Source organism: Corvus moneduloides, chromosome 14, assembly GCF_009650955.1.
Source record: "Corvus moneduloides isolate bCorMon1 chromosome 14, bCorMon1.pri, whole genome shotgun sequence".
Taxonomy (NCBI): domain Eukaryota; kingdom Metazoa; phylum Chordata; class Aves; order Passeriformes; family Corvidae; genus Corvus; species Corvus moneduloides.
In genome coordinates, this window is record NC_045489.1 from 871,924 (window position 1) to 889,851 (window position 17,928).

General features: G+C 48.0%; 1 protein-coding gene across 4 annotated transcripts in view; it reads right to left on the reverse strand.

Annotated features, from left to right (window-relative positions):
- The window catches only part of MCF2 (MCF.2 cell line derived transforming sequence), a 54,763-nt gene that overhangs the window by 35,117 nt on the left and 1,718 nt on the right, over nt 1-17,928 (reverse strand). For all 4 annotated transcript variants that reach the window (XM_032123890.1, XM_032123889.1, XM_032123892.1 and 1 more), the window contains exons 2-4: nt 8,196-8,264; nt 7,518-7,632; nt 1,655-1,745 (exon numbers count right to left, since the gene is read on the reverse strand). In XM_032123890.1, coding sequence (XP_031979781.1) covers nt 1,655-1,745; nt 7,518-7,632; nt 8,196-8,264 — 275 coding nt within the window. The remainder of the gene's footprint in view (nt 1-1,654; nt 1,746-7,517; nt 7,633-8,195; nt 8,265-17,928) is intronic.

The window sequence follows — 17,928 nt, forward strand, 5'->3', positions numbered from 1 at the left end:
TGCACAACCGCAGAGCTGCAATTGCATATACATATGCTGGAAAAAATAGGACACGCTCTGTATTTTAAATTCAGCTTCATGGCACTCCTTTACTCCAAAATTGTACAAAGATCAGAAAAAGATGGGGTTTTTTTATTGCACCAAGGCTTATGATGTGTGATTGACAGGAAATCAAGATTTAATTTTTTGTCCTTACACCTTCTGGACACAGAGACAGCCCTTTAGGACCAGATTCTGTTTTTAAGGCAATATTCTCAAGTCTTAAGATTTAGTGGACACAGGTTTCCTGCTTCTCATCCCTCTTTGCACAGAGCACCTCCCCATTCTTTGCATGGACAGCCCTGATACTGCAGGCAAAGTCACCTCCCCACATGGACACATGGCACATACAGGTACACAAACAGGGTGTATGCTCAAACCATTACATTTTCTTATTAAGCACAAAATGAATGACACTTCTGTAGAAGCTACAAATTAGGGCAGGATTTTTCCCCATTTGAAACTTCCAGACTATGCAAAGCAAGTACATCATCCTTAAAGGATGCTCTTGGTACTAGCACCTGTTCAAACGCTGGCAGCAGAACGGAATTTTGATGATCACTTTAAAGAACTGCTTTCTAAATGCTGCTTCTTCTCCAGTGGTATGGTAACCACACTTGCTAGTTCAGTCTGTGACATTCAGAAAAATCAGAACCAAAAATACTCTTAGTGGTACCTCATTCACACTGCAAAAAGGGAACCCTCTCTTCTGCCTGCAGGATGCTGACCAGCAAAATGCCATCAAAGCCAGGCACTGAACACCAAGTTCAGCTGTACCAGTATTGACAATTTAAAGTACTGTAAGACGTAGCTTTATCAGAACCAGGTTTCCTGCCTCAGTACACACCCTTGACTTCATTCTTTCTCAGACGGACCAATGTCTTTAACCATTCAACGATTATATGCAGAAACAAACAATAATAATACACTCAGAGTATTTCCATGGAGTTACCCACATGGCACGGTGTGGTTGGGAAACGATTTGTCTCTTAGCTCCTACTTCCCCATGCACCCCCAAACATGACTTTTCTACAGCTGCATGCTCTACTGTAAATCCAAGCTCTGATTCCAAGACAGTGCAATGCAGAATTGCAAAACCTCACTCGTGAGCTATGTTCAGACCAGATACGTGCTAACGATGTGTAGCACATAAACGTGTGCTAGATCATTTAAAACACAGGAATGAATACGTACACTTTTAAAATAGATTTTTCCACCCATGCCCACATACAAATGCTTGTGAAGCCTGTTTAAAGAACCTAAAATTTTCAGTCACCAACAATTAGGTAAAACACAGTCTCACTAATAACCAGCGTCTAGAAAGAACATACATGAAGCCAAATTTTCCACCCGTCCAAAGCACAGAACATGGCACAAAATGCATTTGAACCACTGCATAAGAGTATAAAACCCAGCAAATAGATCAAACAAGCAAGTTAGTACACAAACAGCCCATTTATGCACTCAAATTAATTACAGGGCCATAAACCAAACTACTACCTAGAGAGAAAGCAGGAGCATCACTGCTCCTGGTTCCCAGTGCTTTCTGAAGGAGACACAGAGTGGGCATGGTGACTTAGTACATTAAATGCAATTAACATTAAAGAAAACTTACTGCTATTTTTTGGAGAGTCGTTTTGACTGATGTCCATGTGTCCAATCTTCTATCCAGGATTAGGATAAATTTAGTGTCAGACTCATGTTGACTGCAAGATAAGAAAATACCAATAACCAGATAATGTTTTGAGAAAAGTGACTCTGTTCCCAAAAAAACCCCAAACCCAAGAACACCGAATGCAAACCACATTCTGGTATTGAGGAAATGTGACTCAATTCCCAAAAAACCCCAAACCCAAGAACACAGAATGCAAACCACATTTTAGTATTTTTACCGATCCTGAAATTCCCTTTGAAAAAATTTTCCTGAGCACCCAGACTCTTTCCAGTGGTGCTTAGGACAGGACAAGGGGCAACAGGCACAAACTGAAACACAGGGAATCCCATCTGAATATGAGGAAAAATGTCTTTCTCCTGATGGTGAGAGCACATTGGAACAGGCTGCAAGGAGAGATTGTGAAATCTCCTTCTCTGGGTATTTTAAAAAGCCACCTGGGGCTCTTAATATCTCCAGATATTCCAGCGCAACCTGCTCCAGGTGAAGCTGCTCTGGCTGGGGGGTTGGACTAGATGATCTCTACGATTCCTGCCAACCCAAGCCATTCCCTGATTCTGTGAACTCCACAGCTCCTTCCCACCCCAATCTTTCTGTGATTCTGTGATTGTAGTAGCCCAGGGTTAAGCACCACCTCTGATTTGTGTGCAAGGCGGTGACAGCAGATTGCTGGAGACCAGATTGCTCTTGAAACCCAAACTGGTCTTGAGAAGGGGCCTGCAGAGGCCAGAGGAGCTGTGCCCTGCCCAGGAGCTCCAGGGTGCCCAGCAGCCTCCCCCAGCTGATGCCCCAGACCCCCCTGCCTTCACTGCCCAGATCTTCCTGCTGAGCTCAGGTTACAGCAACCAAGCGATGACTCCTGGCTTGTTTTGGCAGGAGACAGCAGAGATGACACCAAGCCAGGGCAGGGCAATGCCAGCCTGGCAGAGGGAAAGGGGGAGCTGGTGCTCAAACAGGCTGTGGTGGCTTCCCCAGCACGTCCTGCTGGGGAATCAGCGATTGCTCCAAGGCGTTTTCCAACACTCTCCGGTTCACTTGGCAAGCACAGACTTCCTGACATCCCTTTTAACACCCAAATCCTTTGAGTTGCTTTGGAATGCCCAGTCTGACGAGCGAGCCAGCTGTACCGGGGTGCAGGTCTGGCAGGGGCCCTAACGCCCTGTCTGTAATTCAAACGTTCCTTTCCAGGCTGGCTGGAACAGCCCGGCCAGGCTCCAGCTGTGACAGCCACCCTCCTCCCAGGCAGCCTGAGCTACACACTGCAGTCATGTCTGCACACAGCTACGGCTAGGCCAGCTTGTAACCGAGTCCTCCAACGTGAGTGTATTTACAGGACACTTAGGTCATATTTGCAATATTTATTTTGTGGATGCTGAAACAGGATAGCCATGTCCCACACCACCCTAGCCGGGCACCTCCGTGCTGGGGAGAGGCTCCCAGTACACGTGCTGGCTCCCCAGAGGTGGCTCAGGTGTCTGCACCAGGCACAGCCTTGTACAAGCAGCCTCTTGCCAGCATCATCTCTGCCAACTCCTGTATTTGGCACGGCAAACACATGGTGGATCACTCAGAAGTATCCCACGGCAGACAACACTCGGCAACTTCATCACAGGGAAAAAAAAAAAGACGACACTTGAAGCCAGTGCAGGAACTTTCATTGAGTGCACATCTTGCTGCTCTGGTCTGTGGCAGCTGCAACTCTGACAAATATATTTAAAAGGAATTAGCAGCGGTGCTCGGAGGGATAAAAAATAAAACTCCCTTTGACCATTAACAACAATTGACTGCAGATACGCAGAGGCACCCAAGTCCCAAGCTATCCTTTGACAGCTCTTATGGATCTGTAACATCACACCCAAAGTGCAAAGGTTTTATTTAAATTTATTCAGTGGCTTTGAGGTGTAGAAGAAAAGAGCAGAGGAAAGGAATATCAAATTTTACATATGGGTCATACACAGAACTTCTACATGTAATAAAGTCTGAGGTTGAGAGCATGGTGAGTGTAACTTTTCAGCCAAAACCTTTTTTTTTGCTTAGAATAATTTAGGCAACATGAGACAGTTCTGCAGGTTTCTCTCATCTCTGTTCATCCCCACCATGAGCTATGTGACCCAGGTGGGTGGGAACAGGCCAAAGGATCCTTCAGTTCGAGGCAAAAAGAAAACCCTTTGGTTTTTCAGCACACTCTAATTAGAAGGTATGTCTCTGAGCTATAAGAAATAATTCCCGAACTCCTCATGGTGTTTCCCAAGAGTCTGCAATTGAAAAAGCTAAATTGTGTTTACACAGAACTGCTGTAATCATAATAAAACCTGAAGAAAAACCCCAGAATCCAAGTAATTCAGAAAAGGCAGCCAGACTGTAGTGCACTGCCAGTTAAGAAAAGCCAGAGCAAGCCATGAACTCAGGACAAGGTTATACTCAGAGAGCAGCCCCTGAGCACGCTAATCTGCTTTTATCAGTTCCCTTGCAGAAACAAAGAAGAAAGTTCCCAGCAGTCTGACAGCCTTGACATCTACTGTGGGAAATCTGTCATGTATTCTAGGGCCAGTGGAGAAAGTCTGTGACTATTTGCAACCCAGGCCTTGCAGGTTTATCAGATTTCCAGGCCCGTGATGTACCTTTTAGACTGACAATAAAATTAAATCAATGCTTTCTCGCAAGGCTCTGAGGGCTGTTTGTTTGCATCCAGCAGCAGAAAGATGGAGACAGATAACCAGGGCAAGGATTATTTCTCTCTGGGTGTTTCTTGTTACTTTTTTTTTCCTTATCCTTAACTTTGTATGTGTTGCAGGATGCACCAGACTAAAAATAAAGACCTGGGATGTTTTGCAGGACTTGAAATCGGATCCTGGAGTCTGCAGTTGTGAGATTTAGCACAGGCCTGACAGACTCCTTGCCGCTGGTGGGATCAGAGCACGCCGTCATGACCTGCCCAATATTGAAATTCAGAGGTATTTATAGCCAACAGCAGCCTGCTCTGTGCCACTACTCTGTGTTATCAGTCACAGCTCTAAACCACTTTGTACCTCACCCCCCAGTCTAAATGAAACAGGCAAAGTTTGTCTAAATACCAAAAAGCTGGCTAGTCAAGAGAAGAGAAGAGAAGAGAAGAGAAGAGAAGAGAAAAGAGAATATTTCAGTAGGAAGGGACCTACAGAGAAAATCTGTCCAACTGCCTGACCATTTCAGGCTGACCAAAAGTTAGATGTTAAGGGCATTGTCCAAATGCCCCCTAAACACCGACAGCTTGGGGAATCAATGACATCTCTAGGGAAACCCTTTCAGGGTTTGACACCCCCTCAGCAAATAAATGCTTCCTAATATCCAGCCTAAACCTCCCCAGGCACAGCTTTGAACCATTCCCACACGTCCTATCACTGGATCCCAGGGACCTTCCTCTCCACATGCCATCCTCAGGAAGCTGCAGAGAGCAATGGGATCCCCCTGCAGCCTTCTCTCCACACCAGACAAGCCCAGAGCCCTCAGCTGCTCCTCACAGGACACTCCTTCAAGCCCTTCCACCAGACTTGCTGCCCTCTGGACACACTGAAGGACCTTCACATCCTTTTTAAATGTGGCACCCAAAACAGCACACAGTACTCAAGGTGATGCCACACCAGTGCTACATACAGAGGGATCTTTTCAGTTTTCAAATTTTACTTTAATACGAATTAGGACAGTTTTTTGTAATAACAATCTTACAGATATTATAACTGACTTCAATTGATTTTTATTTTTTCATTTAAGCTTCTACTGGAATTCTGGCTTAACTTGGAAGAGATAAAATCATTCAGGCTACAGAAAGATCTGTATTTGTTGTAAAGACCACACTGTCACAGTCCTCAATCCAAGCCTGGATAAAGTGCTGCTTTATCACTCCTTGGGTCTCTTTTCTGCACATACCAGGATCTGTCACACTCACCTGTGCCTCTGCTTCCAGCACACCACTGCAGGTGCTGCTCAGCACAGCCAGCCTGAAGGCAGGCAGGGCAGCATTTTGAGTTGGATGTGCATGGAATAGAAAGTGGGGACCTACTACTTATTTTCTTTTACAGCTCATCCACACAAGCACTTTCTGCAGCTGCCTCCTGCCTGCAGCACAGTTCCCAGGAATACTAAAAATTAACTTGCCTACAGGACTCACCTTCCTCCTGGCTCTGTTATTAATGCACTTGCCTCAAGGACTCAGGAGTTGCTTTTAGCATTCATCTCCTTTGTCTAACAATTATTTCCAGGAGAAAAATGTCTCATGAAATTCAGCTTCCCCAAATACTTCAAGCCTTTCAGCTTCCCCAAATACTACAAATCTGACATCCATGAGGTTTTCTCAGACTGGTCTGAGTAGGACACCAGGCAGTTCCTTTGCACAGGAAAGGCACAGGGTCTGCCCCTGCACATCCACAGGCAAGGAGGTGTTGGTGCTCCCACACCTAACTCTGATATTTGAGGAAATAAAATACCTCTGGCAGGTAAATATTTACCTCTTTTAAGGATTTTCTGGGCCAAAGTCTGAGCTCTAATCCCACAGTGTGATGCTGCGGAGGGATGAGGACACAGGGGCACCAGAGCTGACACAGACCTGCCACCCTCACCTAGGTGATGCTCTGCCTGGTCACCTGAGCCTTTCAGCTCCACAGTGTTAGGGAGCACACGTTTTAAAGGTGATCAGATATTGGGGCAGGCTGTTATGGTGGTAGGAGGAGCAGAGCAGGACAATTAAAGTGGTTTTACTAAAAACATGCAGAACATGTTTGAATCACCAGCAAGCTCGCAGCTCTCATTAGTTTCTTGATTGAGTTTGACCTATTAGAGGGACAGCAAGACTGCTTGTCATGCTAATGCCAGGGTGTTTACAGTCAGATGGAACAAGAAGCCTTGGAGAAACCAGACAGAGCCGGGAAGTACAGATGCACAGACCAGGGCTGCCTGCACAGGACCAAGGAGAAACCCCTCTGGCCAACACACACTTGGCATGGTCCTGTTCCTGCTGGGCCAGTGCTCTGTGGGCCAGGAGCCCTTGAAACCTCAGAGTCCATCAAAAAGGGACAGAGGAACCAGAGGCTCCTTCTTTTTTTTTTTTTGAACAGAGGTGCCCAAACACTCCACACTTCCTCCAAAGCAGCTGCTAATGGAAAGCTCCCATCTAGCTGCTGTCAGCCTGCTCTCCCTGCAGGAAGAAATTTGCCAAAACAGGCATTATTCAAGAAAATTAAGCATTCCAGGTAACTGAGTCACCAGGCTCAGCAACAAGAAATAGGAGGGCCATTAATCTAAGTATACAGCCCTGTATGAGGCACAGGCAGACTGTCAGCAGCTTAACCCTAACACACAGGCAGGTAATGGGAGCTGCTGCTCACTGCTGAGCCATCACCTGTCACGGGGACCCCAAACTCTTTGTTCCTGTAATTAATCTCTTCCTCTGGTTTCATTTCTCTTTTTCCACAGTAATGACTCTCCGCTTGTACACGTCAAAATATTATTTTGCAGTGGCACGGCATACTTATGTGGTGACACATGCCAAAGCTTGGGGAAAGCCTGTTGTTAATTAGAAACTTAATAAGCTAAATGTGTGATACATTCCAGCTGACAGGTCACAGGGATGATGTCCACTTCTTACTCTGCAGTTCCTGGCACATTAAATACCACACCTGGACCTGTAAGGGCTTGCATCCCCCTGTGGCGCTCTGAGAGCTGAAGAAGCCCCTCACCCCACACATGGTATCACCCTGAAGATCCCTGCCTAACCCAGGCAGGACCCACACCTCTGCCCTCCACAGGCAAGAGCTAAAAGGGAGCCTCATACCTTGGGACTGACGTTAGGTACGTTAAGACTTTAGATACATTCTCCTCAGGCACCTCGTTGAAGCGAGCGTTGTCAGGGAGGGTGATAATCCAGGCCTTGTCCTTTCCTCTTCCACCTGGAAAAAAGACACAGATGCTTCCCTGGCCATGCTTGTGAGGAGGGCCAGCAGCAAAGCCCAGGTGCACCAGTCAGGTCAGAACACGCTGCCATTGGCAGAGAGGTTTTTCTCTTCACCAGAATAGCAAAACAAAGCCAAATCCTGCCTCTGAGTCCAAGCACAACACACAAGTGCAGGTTCTAAAAACAAATGTATTGAGTACCAGATACTTCCTTTATTTACTGAGTGTACTTTACACAGGACAGCAAAAGAAATCAGAAATACAAGGGCAAATGAACACACTCGTCTGGAACCTACAGAAATACAAGCAAACTGCCTGTTAATGCATTGAGCATCGGCAGGTAAGAATATTTTACAGTTTGGCACGAGACAGAAACCTAATCTGCTCTTTCAAACTGCCTCAATGTTTTATTAACAACATTTCTAGTGGCAAAGGATACTACCTGATGGGTAATATCTCATGTGGAGTATCATTCTGACAAATAGCAAGGAAGTTTATCTGGAGTATTCAATTGCCACAGAGAGTGAGAGAGAGGCCCTGAAGAAGTTCTCGTACTCACCAGACAGAAAAGCAAACTCTTTCATCAGATCATCACTGATGTCCTTTGCATAGATGGGTATTGCAGTTTCTGGAGAAAGGGAAAAGCAGCAATCAAAATGAAGCACAAATCCAAACCACACATATTTATCAATGTGTTAATCCAAAGGTGGAATTTGAACCCAGCCCAGCTTCCCTAAACTATGCCTGAAATTTTGTAACAAAGCATATATGGCTCTTAGGGACATTATTTCTAATGTTTCCAATGACTCTAACAGGGTGAAAGCCACAAGTCAGCAACAAATGTATTCCACTAAATGTACCAAGGGAACGCTGCCCCTTTGCTTGAGTGCCCTCCCTCAACAGGCCATATCCAATGTAAGTTTTTGAATTTTGAAGTTAGTCATTCTACTCCCTGTTTTACAGTCTCCCAGTGCTTCCCACCTTGGCCATGCAATGGGCTGAGGTTTCTGCTGGGAGCAGCAGCGTCCAAGGCTGCTGCACTGGGAACAAGGTTGGGCTTTCAGACTGTTAGAGTCTTTAATTTTGAACAAATAAGCTTCTGAAATCATGTTTTCACCTGGCATGGGGCCATAGACGTTGGAGAGGCTGTTGTTCTTGTGTTCAGTTATTAGATTTCTTCTTAATTAAATAATGGGAGAGGCTGTTTTAATGCTGTATTTAGCACCACGATCATTTCAGTGGCAATGAAGCGCATCGGAACAACACACACAACTTTACCTTTCTCTGGGAGAAGGAAACAAAGACCAGACTGACTAAACACAAGAGGAGCTTAAAGCTGGCAGGCATTTTTCTGGATTATCTATAAATGGAATGACAGCTAAAAATTAAACATCCTTGTTCCTGCAAATAAATGTTTTGAAGCACATCTATACAGATTAAAGTCCTTGGGCTTTTTGATAATCAAATTTAAACACTGATTATTTCACAGAGCTGGTCCTACGGAATAATCTTCTGGCTCTTTTAAATCAAACAAGCTGCATACTTCAGCACACTTCAGCATAATCAATATTTATTCTATTTCCCTTTTTCCAAAAGCTTTCTGGTCACTTCTGCTTTATTCAAATATTTTTCAGGCCTGTACAGTGCTGCAGCACAGCAGCCCAGATGTGCAGGAGGTGGGGGGTACTCATCCTCTCACAGCCCCCACCAGCCATGGGCTGCTCTCTGCCCTTCTATGCACACACTGCTAGTTTTCCCTCTTGTAGATAAAAATGTGATTTTTGTTTGTTGAAGATCGAGCCTCAGTCCCACTGGCATCTACAGAAACATTCTTGATTTTAACAGGCCCTAGAATTGGTCTTGGTGAGAAAGAAGTTTATCTTGCAAAGATATTTCAAATATTTGTCTCTTGTTCAACTGCTTCACCCAACTTGAGGACAAGCAGCAGCAAGAGATTTCTTCTCTATTTGTTGATTTTTTTCACCAGGTCAATGGTTTCATACTGATAAAATTCACATTTAATAACTTAATGAGCTCCAACACATGAAGTAGATGATATTAAACGTGTGTGTCATTGAAAATACAAGACAAAAGCCTGTGCTGTGCACACATATTTGTCACAAATCGGTGTGGGGCTGCTCAGCAGCCTGTCTGTGTCCACAGGCAGGGTGAAGCCTGTTCCCAAAGCTCACCCTGCCTACCCCTGGCTTTCCCCAAAATGCAGCACCAGCCAAGCCAGGCACATCTTGCCATGTGCTGTAACATCCCTGTGACTCAAGTGCTCAGCAAACACAGCTCCAGGCTGACAGTAAATGCAGCTTTTGCTTTGGTTCTGCACTGATTTGAGAGGGATGTGCCAGCTAATTGAGGCTGATCAGGAAACAGGCTGGAGAAAGGAGGTTAACCTTTGCGTGGTTATCACTAAATCACTAAATTTAAAAGTTTCACAGGACATTTTCTCACTGAGAACCACCTAACAATCTGCAGGGAGGCAGGGGGAGTTTGTTCCCATCCTCTGGGGAGTAGGATAACCCAGCAGCAAGAGGAGCAGAGTGGCTGCCCTCTGGCAAGGTCAGGGCACAACAACAGCCTGACCGTGGTCTGATTAGAGCCGCTCCTCAGCCAACTCATCCCTGGCACTTGCTCTGTGTTGGCCACTGAATTCAACCTCCTGGGCAAATATTAGGGAAAATCAAGGGCTGGCATCAAATCCAGAAGCATGTTGCTGTGCCTGGGGCACATCATTTGGATGCTGCAATAAATCCTGTACAGAAGCAGGACCTTTGTCCTCAAATATTAATCTCTGGAGAAAGAGCAGTGAAAGGCAGTGAGGCACCAAAGACATCAGCCTCTCAAACAAGGCTTCAGCTGATGTTCTTTAGCAAACTGGGGATTTGTTATTTAAAGGACACTCTTGGGACAGTACAGAAAAGACCCCGGGGCACTGCCCAGCGCTGGCTATGGACAGCACAGCCAGCCTGCATCTTGCTTGGCACAGGGTGGAGGAAGCCAAGGCTTCAAGAACGTCCACTCATTTCTTTCAAAGCCAGAAAGAGGCTTTGTGATCATCAGCTGTTATAAAATCAAGCCTGAACTCCCCATGCTACAGCATCTCAGAGCACTTTACAAACTGCTGTCCCCACAGAGCTGGCATGACCTCAGGTCTGAGGGTCTTATTAAAACAGCAGCGTCTGGATGGTAAATTGTCGTAACAGTGTAGTGCCATTTTTATAAACGTTCTAAAATGGACATTCATAAAATGTTGCTGCAGTTATTACATTCAGAGAATCCTCTGCAGGGGGGAGACTGTTGCCATGATACAGAGTTTTGGAGGCTGCGTGAGGCCAAGCACGGAAAAGACAAAGGGGGAATTCAGAGCTCTGTACCCACTGAGGAAAGCCAGTGTGGCTCAGCAAGGAGCCCTGCCGACTCTGTCCGGTCCCCATCTCCTGGCTTCCACAGCCCAGAACATCTCCCAGGGGTGTACCAGAGTACAGAGGGGGGTACCTTGAGGCCAGTGCACAGACTGCAGTGGTGAGAATGATGCCCACTGTCAGTGAGCACCCCTTTCGAGGAGATGCAAGCACGCAGGGAGCTCTGCAGTGACATCCAGAGAGGGGACAGCTCCTGTCCCAGTCCAAATCCCTCTCGTAACACTCACACTCTGAAGTGCTTTGCTCTTAGCAACTATTGTTTTCTTTCCTTCACCAAACTTCGCAGGCCCGCAGCATCTGCAGGCACAGCTGTGTAACACATCTGCCAAGCTGCTGTAACAGCACCTCACGCTCACCACACTGACCAAACACTGTCTGCTGCTGGGAAATCCATTTGGAAATGGTTTTGCTGTGAATGAAGAATAGCAGCTTTTCACGTGGGGGTTGCTGCTGTAGTCTAGGGAACAAAACTGAAGTAAATCAAATGAAAAGTGTAAAGGATCACACTGAGCTTCTCCATGATCTGCCTGTTCTCAGCTGCTTGTGCCTTTGGACACCCAGCAAAGCAGCATTTATTTGGTACTGAGGAACCTTCAAATCAGCACATTTGCAACTGATTTCCACTCTCCTGGTGACTTTCTGGGCTAACTGGGGTAACCAGCCAGCGTCTGTCTTAGGCTGTCCCAGCACAGGAAGGCTCACCTGCCCCAGCAGGTCCTTTGAGGCTGACACCACCCGTAACACAGCCCTACACACACCAGCAGTGTCTGCAGGAAGCTCTGGTGCTCAGGGACTTTCAATGAGCTGGGCTTTCTCCAGCTGCCACAGGCACCCCTGTCTGAGGCCAGCGTCAGTGCAAGCCCCCCCAAACAGCCCATGGAGAACGAACTGGGGCAGGTGCAAGGATTAAATCAAATTAAATTCCCATTTTGCTTTGTGCAGGAATGGGAACCAAATTCCCTTGGAGCAGAGTGCTCCTACCATGAACCCAGCACAGTGGGGAGAGTGGCCCTTCCAGCTTCTCCTGCTGATGCCGCTCCACTTTGCAAAATTAAATATTCACTGGGGCAAAGAACAGAAATACAGCCCTGCATCTGAGGAGAAAGAGCAATGCACCACCTGCAATCCGCCCCCAGCCCAGCCCGGATTGCCATACCCACTCCACACACCCTAGCCGAGTGACCGTGCAGCCCATCACTCTCCCTCTCCACACACCATGTCCAGAAAGCAGGACAGAGGGAGCTAATAGGGGAAAAAAATACTACTTTACACTGCCTGCAACCTGCCCTACTGCGAACAGCACACCTGCCCATCGTCCACACAAAGCCTGTGCCAAGTGACAAAGTGCCTGCCCCTGGCTGCAGAGAAGGAGAGGGCAGGAGGATGGAGGCATCCAGGCAGCTGCCCTTACTGCCCACACACTGCTTCAACCAGTACCTTCCAGGGGACCTGACCCACCTGTGTGCTTCCCCAGCAAGCTTACACCTGGACTAGGATCCTAATATCCACGTGCCCAGACCCAGCTCCCGTGTCTCTGTCCTGCCCAGGAACAGGACATACTGCTGGGTACAGGCAGAGCAGATGTTTACACAGCATTTGTAGGAACTGGAGCCAGGAGGGGCTGGCAGCCGGCCGGGGGCACGAGGCTGATGGAGATACCCCATGGCACGTGCACTGCAGAACGTGTGGCACAGAACACCACATTGTGCTCCTCAACAAGGCCTGCTCTATTCACCAAAAGGTTATTTATAGGACCTGGTCTGAGCAGAGAACGGACAGCCAAGGTCCTGAAGCTGCTTCCTGGATCTGAGAGTGAACTCTTCAGTAGCTGAGAGCAAACCATGTCTCCAGGGGCTTCAGGTCCTCATCTGGGAACAGAACAGGCACAAGTGCCAGCAGGGTTTGGTGTTAGCAAAGGGCCATGAGCATGTTTGATGACAGGAGCAGGAGAGACACCTGCAGCCCCCACGCACCAGGCTGAAGCAGGTGTCCATGTCTGCACGGCTGTGTGAGAGCTGGCACCAAAGGGTGAGTGCTAGACACCCTGCTGAACCAGCTGTTGGGTGGTGTTGGACCAACCCAGAGAGCTGGGCAAACCACAGCACTGGTTTCTGGATACAACAAAGAATGGAAGGTCTTGGGATCAGCCATGAAGTCCAAAAGACAGGACTTGGTGGCTTCCTCCCCAGAGACCTCAGGCTCAGGGACCATTTCTCCCTACAAGTGAGTTTGCAGTGCGCTGGCTCACAGGGGCTCACACGTCCCCCACCCAGCACTTACAAAGATTCATAGGGCAGAAGAGCAGAGGGGGGTGCTAATAATAAGAGACATTTCCACTCTGTTCCACCAAAGTCACCCACACAGAGCGCACATGGGGGTTAACAACCTTACACTGCAATTACACCTCTATAGCTGAGGAAACAGCCTGACCACAGGTTTCGACCTGGCAGGACCTTCTCCCCATGTGAGAAATACCCTGCAGTAAAGCATACCTTGCATCAGTGTCCTTCTCTCCATACTTGAGAAGTTCAGCTGCTAAAGAAACATGGAGACTTTGTTGTGTACAGTGCATGAGCTGCTGTGGGACTGTCCTGCATTTGCACGTGACCTCAGGTATGCTGCAGAAGCTCCATATGTCATCATTAGTCACTTCCAAGAGCACCGCTGAGCTGCACACACCCTCGTATGCACCAAAACCACATTCAGCTGCTTGTGCATCCTGCACAACCACCACACAGACCCTTGGCACCGGCTGTACCTGCAGCAAAGACAAGGCACTGCTGCTGCTCAGGGCAGCCACACACACCAAATTCTCCTTTAGCCATCCCAGTGTACGAACAACAAGTGCTGCTGCTGCTGCACCAACACCTGGCACAACCAACAGTTTGCAATTCCAGGTGGTGCAGTCATTCCCCACGCCAAGTGAGTGACACAAAAGACACATTCAAATATTTATGGCAGAAAGCTTCAATACCAGCGACTGCTGCAGGTCCCTTTGTCCCCACAGCCCACAGGGACAGCTCGCACCTCTCTGCGGCCAGGGGCTCATGGGAGCATCTGCAGTCCTCGAGCCCTGGGCTCAGCCTGCAGGCACCTGCTGCCCATCTACAGCCAGTCAAAACCAGGCTTTCATCTTGAGGGAAAGATTAGCAACTACATTAGGTTTATAATGCCTATTTTTCTGGAAGATATGATGTATTGATCCTGAGGAAGATGATGGGGCTCCTGGGCCAGTTCTGTCAATATCCTCACGGCAAACCTCCACCCGCACATAAATCTCACAAATCTCTGGTAAATTCTTGAGCTGGCAGAGGCTTGCAAAACCCACTGCTAGAGGGTGGCTGAACTGCCACCTCTAACATCTCTTTGGAAGAGTATCAGCACAGTACAGGGAATAAGGGATGGCAGAGCCACGAGCAGAGCTGCACCCCTGGAACATGGTGAGAGCTGTGAATGGACAGGGTGGTGCAGTGCTGGCAGCACACCCTGGTCCCCAGGCCACAGGTGGCAGTGGGGCCATCCCAGGGCCAGGACTGGGTGGCCCTCACATGGAGGCAGGTCAGCAGCAAACACCTCCTTTGGAGCCAGGCAAGACAGATGCCAGCAGCACCCACAATGCCAACAAAGGGACTCGGCCCCTGCAAGACCTGCATGCCCTGCACATGGCATGAAAGTCCCACCAGGATTAGTCCATCGCTAGGAGTGACGGCTTGGTCACCTCACCAGGTTCAAGGATGCCTTTAATTATCTTTTCTCAGATTGGGGAAGATTTTTAAGGAAAGGCTCACTCTATTTTCAAGCTCCTTCTTTTACGTCTCCCCAAGCACCTGCTCCAACACAGCGTAGGAAGCAGGATGCAGCACCAGATGGTCCTCTCTTCTGACCCAGGGGCTGTGCTTCTCCTCCGAGGCCTGCCGGGGCTTGTGTGCAGTCAGTGCTTCAGTGCAGACACACATCCCCAGCACCCACACCTGGGGGTGTGCTCAGCTGAGAAACCGTACAGCAGAAAAAAGGAAAGCTTCTCAAAAACTAGAATGACCTTTTCAAGAGGCTTAGATTTAGATACACTGAGGATAAGAGGAAAAACGCAAAAAAAAGTGCTGTGAAAGGAAAAGAAGATAAGAAATAGAAAACGTTAACTCGGTGCAATTCAGGTTTGAGGACTGCCATTCAGGCAGCGTGACTGACCCACAGAGGAATGTCCTCACGGGACCAGCCCCATCAGAATCACCACCTTCCAGTGTGGCCAGAGGGGTGGGACACCACCACATCCAGGCAGCCACCTGGGATCTGGCCCCACAGCCAAGCTGCAAGCCCCAGGGCAGGAGCATCCCACTGCCAGGCATCCCTCCAGCAACTGCAGTGGGGAAACACCGGCTGTGGCTGGGCAGGAGCACCCTGGGCACCGGTATGGCACAGCTGCAGCCACTCACCAACACACAGATCAGCAAAACCTCATTCCTGCTGACCACGGGCCATTCCTGCCAGCAAGACAAGGTGCAGCCAGCCAAGGATCCCAGACAAGGTGCAGCCAGATAAGGATCCCACGTTCATGGAAATGTCATCCTTCAGTACAATTCTGGGAGCTGGAGTGAGCAGGAGGGTCTGCAGGAGCAAGTGGCTGAGCCACGCAGCCAGCGAGGAGGAAGAGGATGTTCAGGGGAGGTTAAAAGATCTGGGGTGTCCCAGTGTGCTGGAGACCACAGAGTTTTGGGGCTGGGGGGAAAATCTCTTCCAATTTATATTTAGCAACTGGGAAACCGTGGAAGCTTTGCTAAAAAAAAGGTGAAGCAAAAGCAAACTAAGCAGCAACAAGGCTTACTTGTTACCTCCTGTTATGCTCTGATGTTTTCATGCCCAGTCAGAAAAACTCTATTCTCATATCACACCAAACTAAGCAAAAATTGGGAAACATAAAAGCCAGCTCCACTATACGTGAATTCACGTCTATTGCAAGAAATGTAATAAAAGATTCTCAACACCCACTCTTTTGGATTGAACCACAGTGTGGGAGCTGAGAAAATCTAGTTTCTTGCATTTCTAATATATAGCAGCTTCAATGTACTTTTGGTTTCCTCCTTTTTCCAGTTTCAGCCACTCTTCCCTTACCAAAGAGAGCAGTACAGGTGTTTGCACATCAGCACCAGGGCACATTTGCCAGCTGTGTAGGAAAAGGCACATTTAGCATCTGCCACCAGTACCCATCTTCCCAGCCCAAACCATCAGCCCCTAAACCAGAGCCCATTCAGCACAAAAGACTTCCAAAACCCAATAAAAATATACAGACATCAGTAACTTTCCCATCATCATTCACTACCATGCAAACACTGTTTTTTCAAAGAGGAATTCCAGCTTTGTGCACAAAGTAACTCTTGGGAGATATATCAGCAGTAAATCCTTGGGCCCCACTACCTGCCTGGGGAACCTGGAATGAAGTTCACTGTGGTCACTGGAACAATTCCTTTCACAAGTGTTATAGCCAGGAAACTAAACTATGCAGCCAGGTTCCCCCAGTGGCATCACCTGGAAACTCTACTGTAAAGCAAGGGAAAACAAACACAATTTTTCCCAAACTGGAAGTGGAAATGCCTGATTCTGGCATTCCCCATTGAGCAGAAGTACATTTCCAAATCCAGCTAACCATGTTCCTGCAGCAGGCCTGTGGAATAGAAAGTGAGATGGGGAGGATATTGCTGGGTGTCTCACCACCCAGCCCTTGGACAAACATCTCCGGAGCAGCAGGATAACTGTGCTGTGTGCTGGGTCCCAGGGAACAGCTCTGCCCCAGGAGATCCTGACTCATCTCTGCTCTAAAACTAAGTGCAGTGTTGCCTGGGAGGAAAAGGGGATTCAGAAAACAAGGCAGCCCCACCCAGTCACTTCCACCACCACTCCTCACACTCCAGCTCCTCTGCCCACCGATCTTCCAACAGCCTTAAATTTCCTCGTGTTAGGGAAGCTGGCAGATGAGATGGGCGAGGCTGTGGCAGCAGAGCAGGCTGAGGAGGGACCTGCACTGTGCCCAGCACATGCCGAAACAACCACTGTCACAGCCACACGTGGCTGTCCACAGGACAAGGCTGAGGGCACCCGCCTGGCTTGTGGCTCCAGGATTTCCCTGCAAGTCCTACCGGCCAAAACCAACGCCAACCAAAGGCTCCCACGGCAGCACAACCAGGGGCAATGTTGAGCTCTGAACTCCCCATCTCCACGCACACGGGGGAAGCTGTGTCCCCAAGCATCCTCTAGCTCAGTGGTGAAGAGAGCACTTGGGAAAACTCTTTCTTTCCCCATGTTTTACACTTTGGTTGTTCCCTCCCACACAGCCCTGCTGTCACTTCACTTTTGTCCTGGTACATGAATGATAAACCATTAAACTGTGGTTGTAGCAAATGTGATGTAGGGAGAGGAAGCGCATCCCACATACTACTGACTGCTCCCAGACTACTACTGCTCAGTGGCCCACCCAGAGGGTCTGGGCTGAAGGAAGCACAGAGGCTGCTGTGGTTCTGCCATGCTCTGAGGGAGCCCAAGCCATTTTAGACATCAGAATGGCCATTAAAGGCTTGGGATTTTTACAGGCTTTTATCTCAGTCTAAGGCAGATACACGCAGATCACCTTCTACTGGAAAAAACCAACAAGTTTCCAGTACTGCTACATGTAGGGAAATGGTTAAAACATGGTCCCAGATCAGGCTGAATGCTCAGAAATCAGCAATAAGGGAAAAAAGCTTCTGATTTATTTTTAATCTCGTGATTGGAGAACCTTACTCAACTTTGTCTCTTTTTCAATGCTTTATTTTAAGAACCTATGTAGATGCCAAATCATGGGTCTGGATCCTGCAGCTACAACCACAC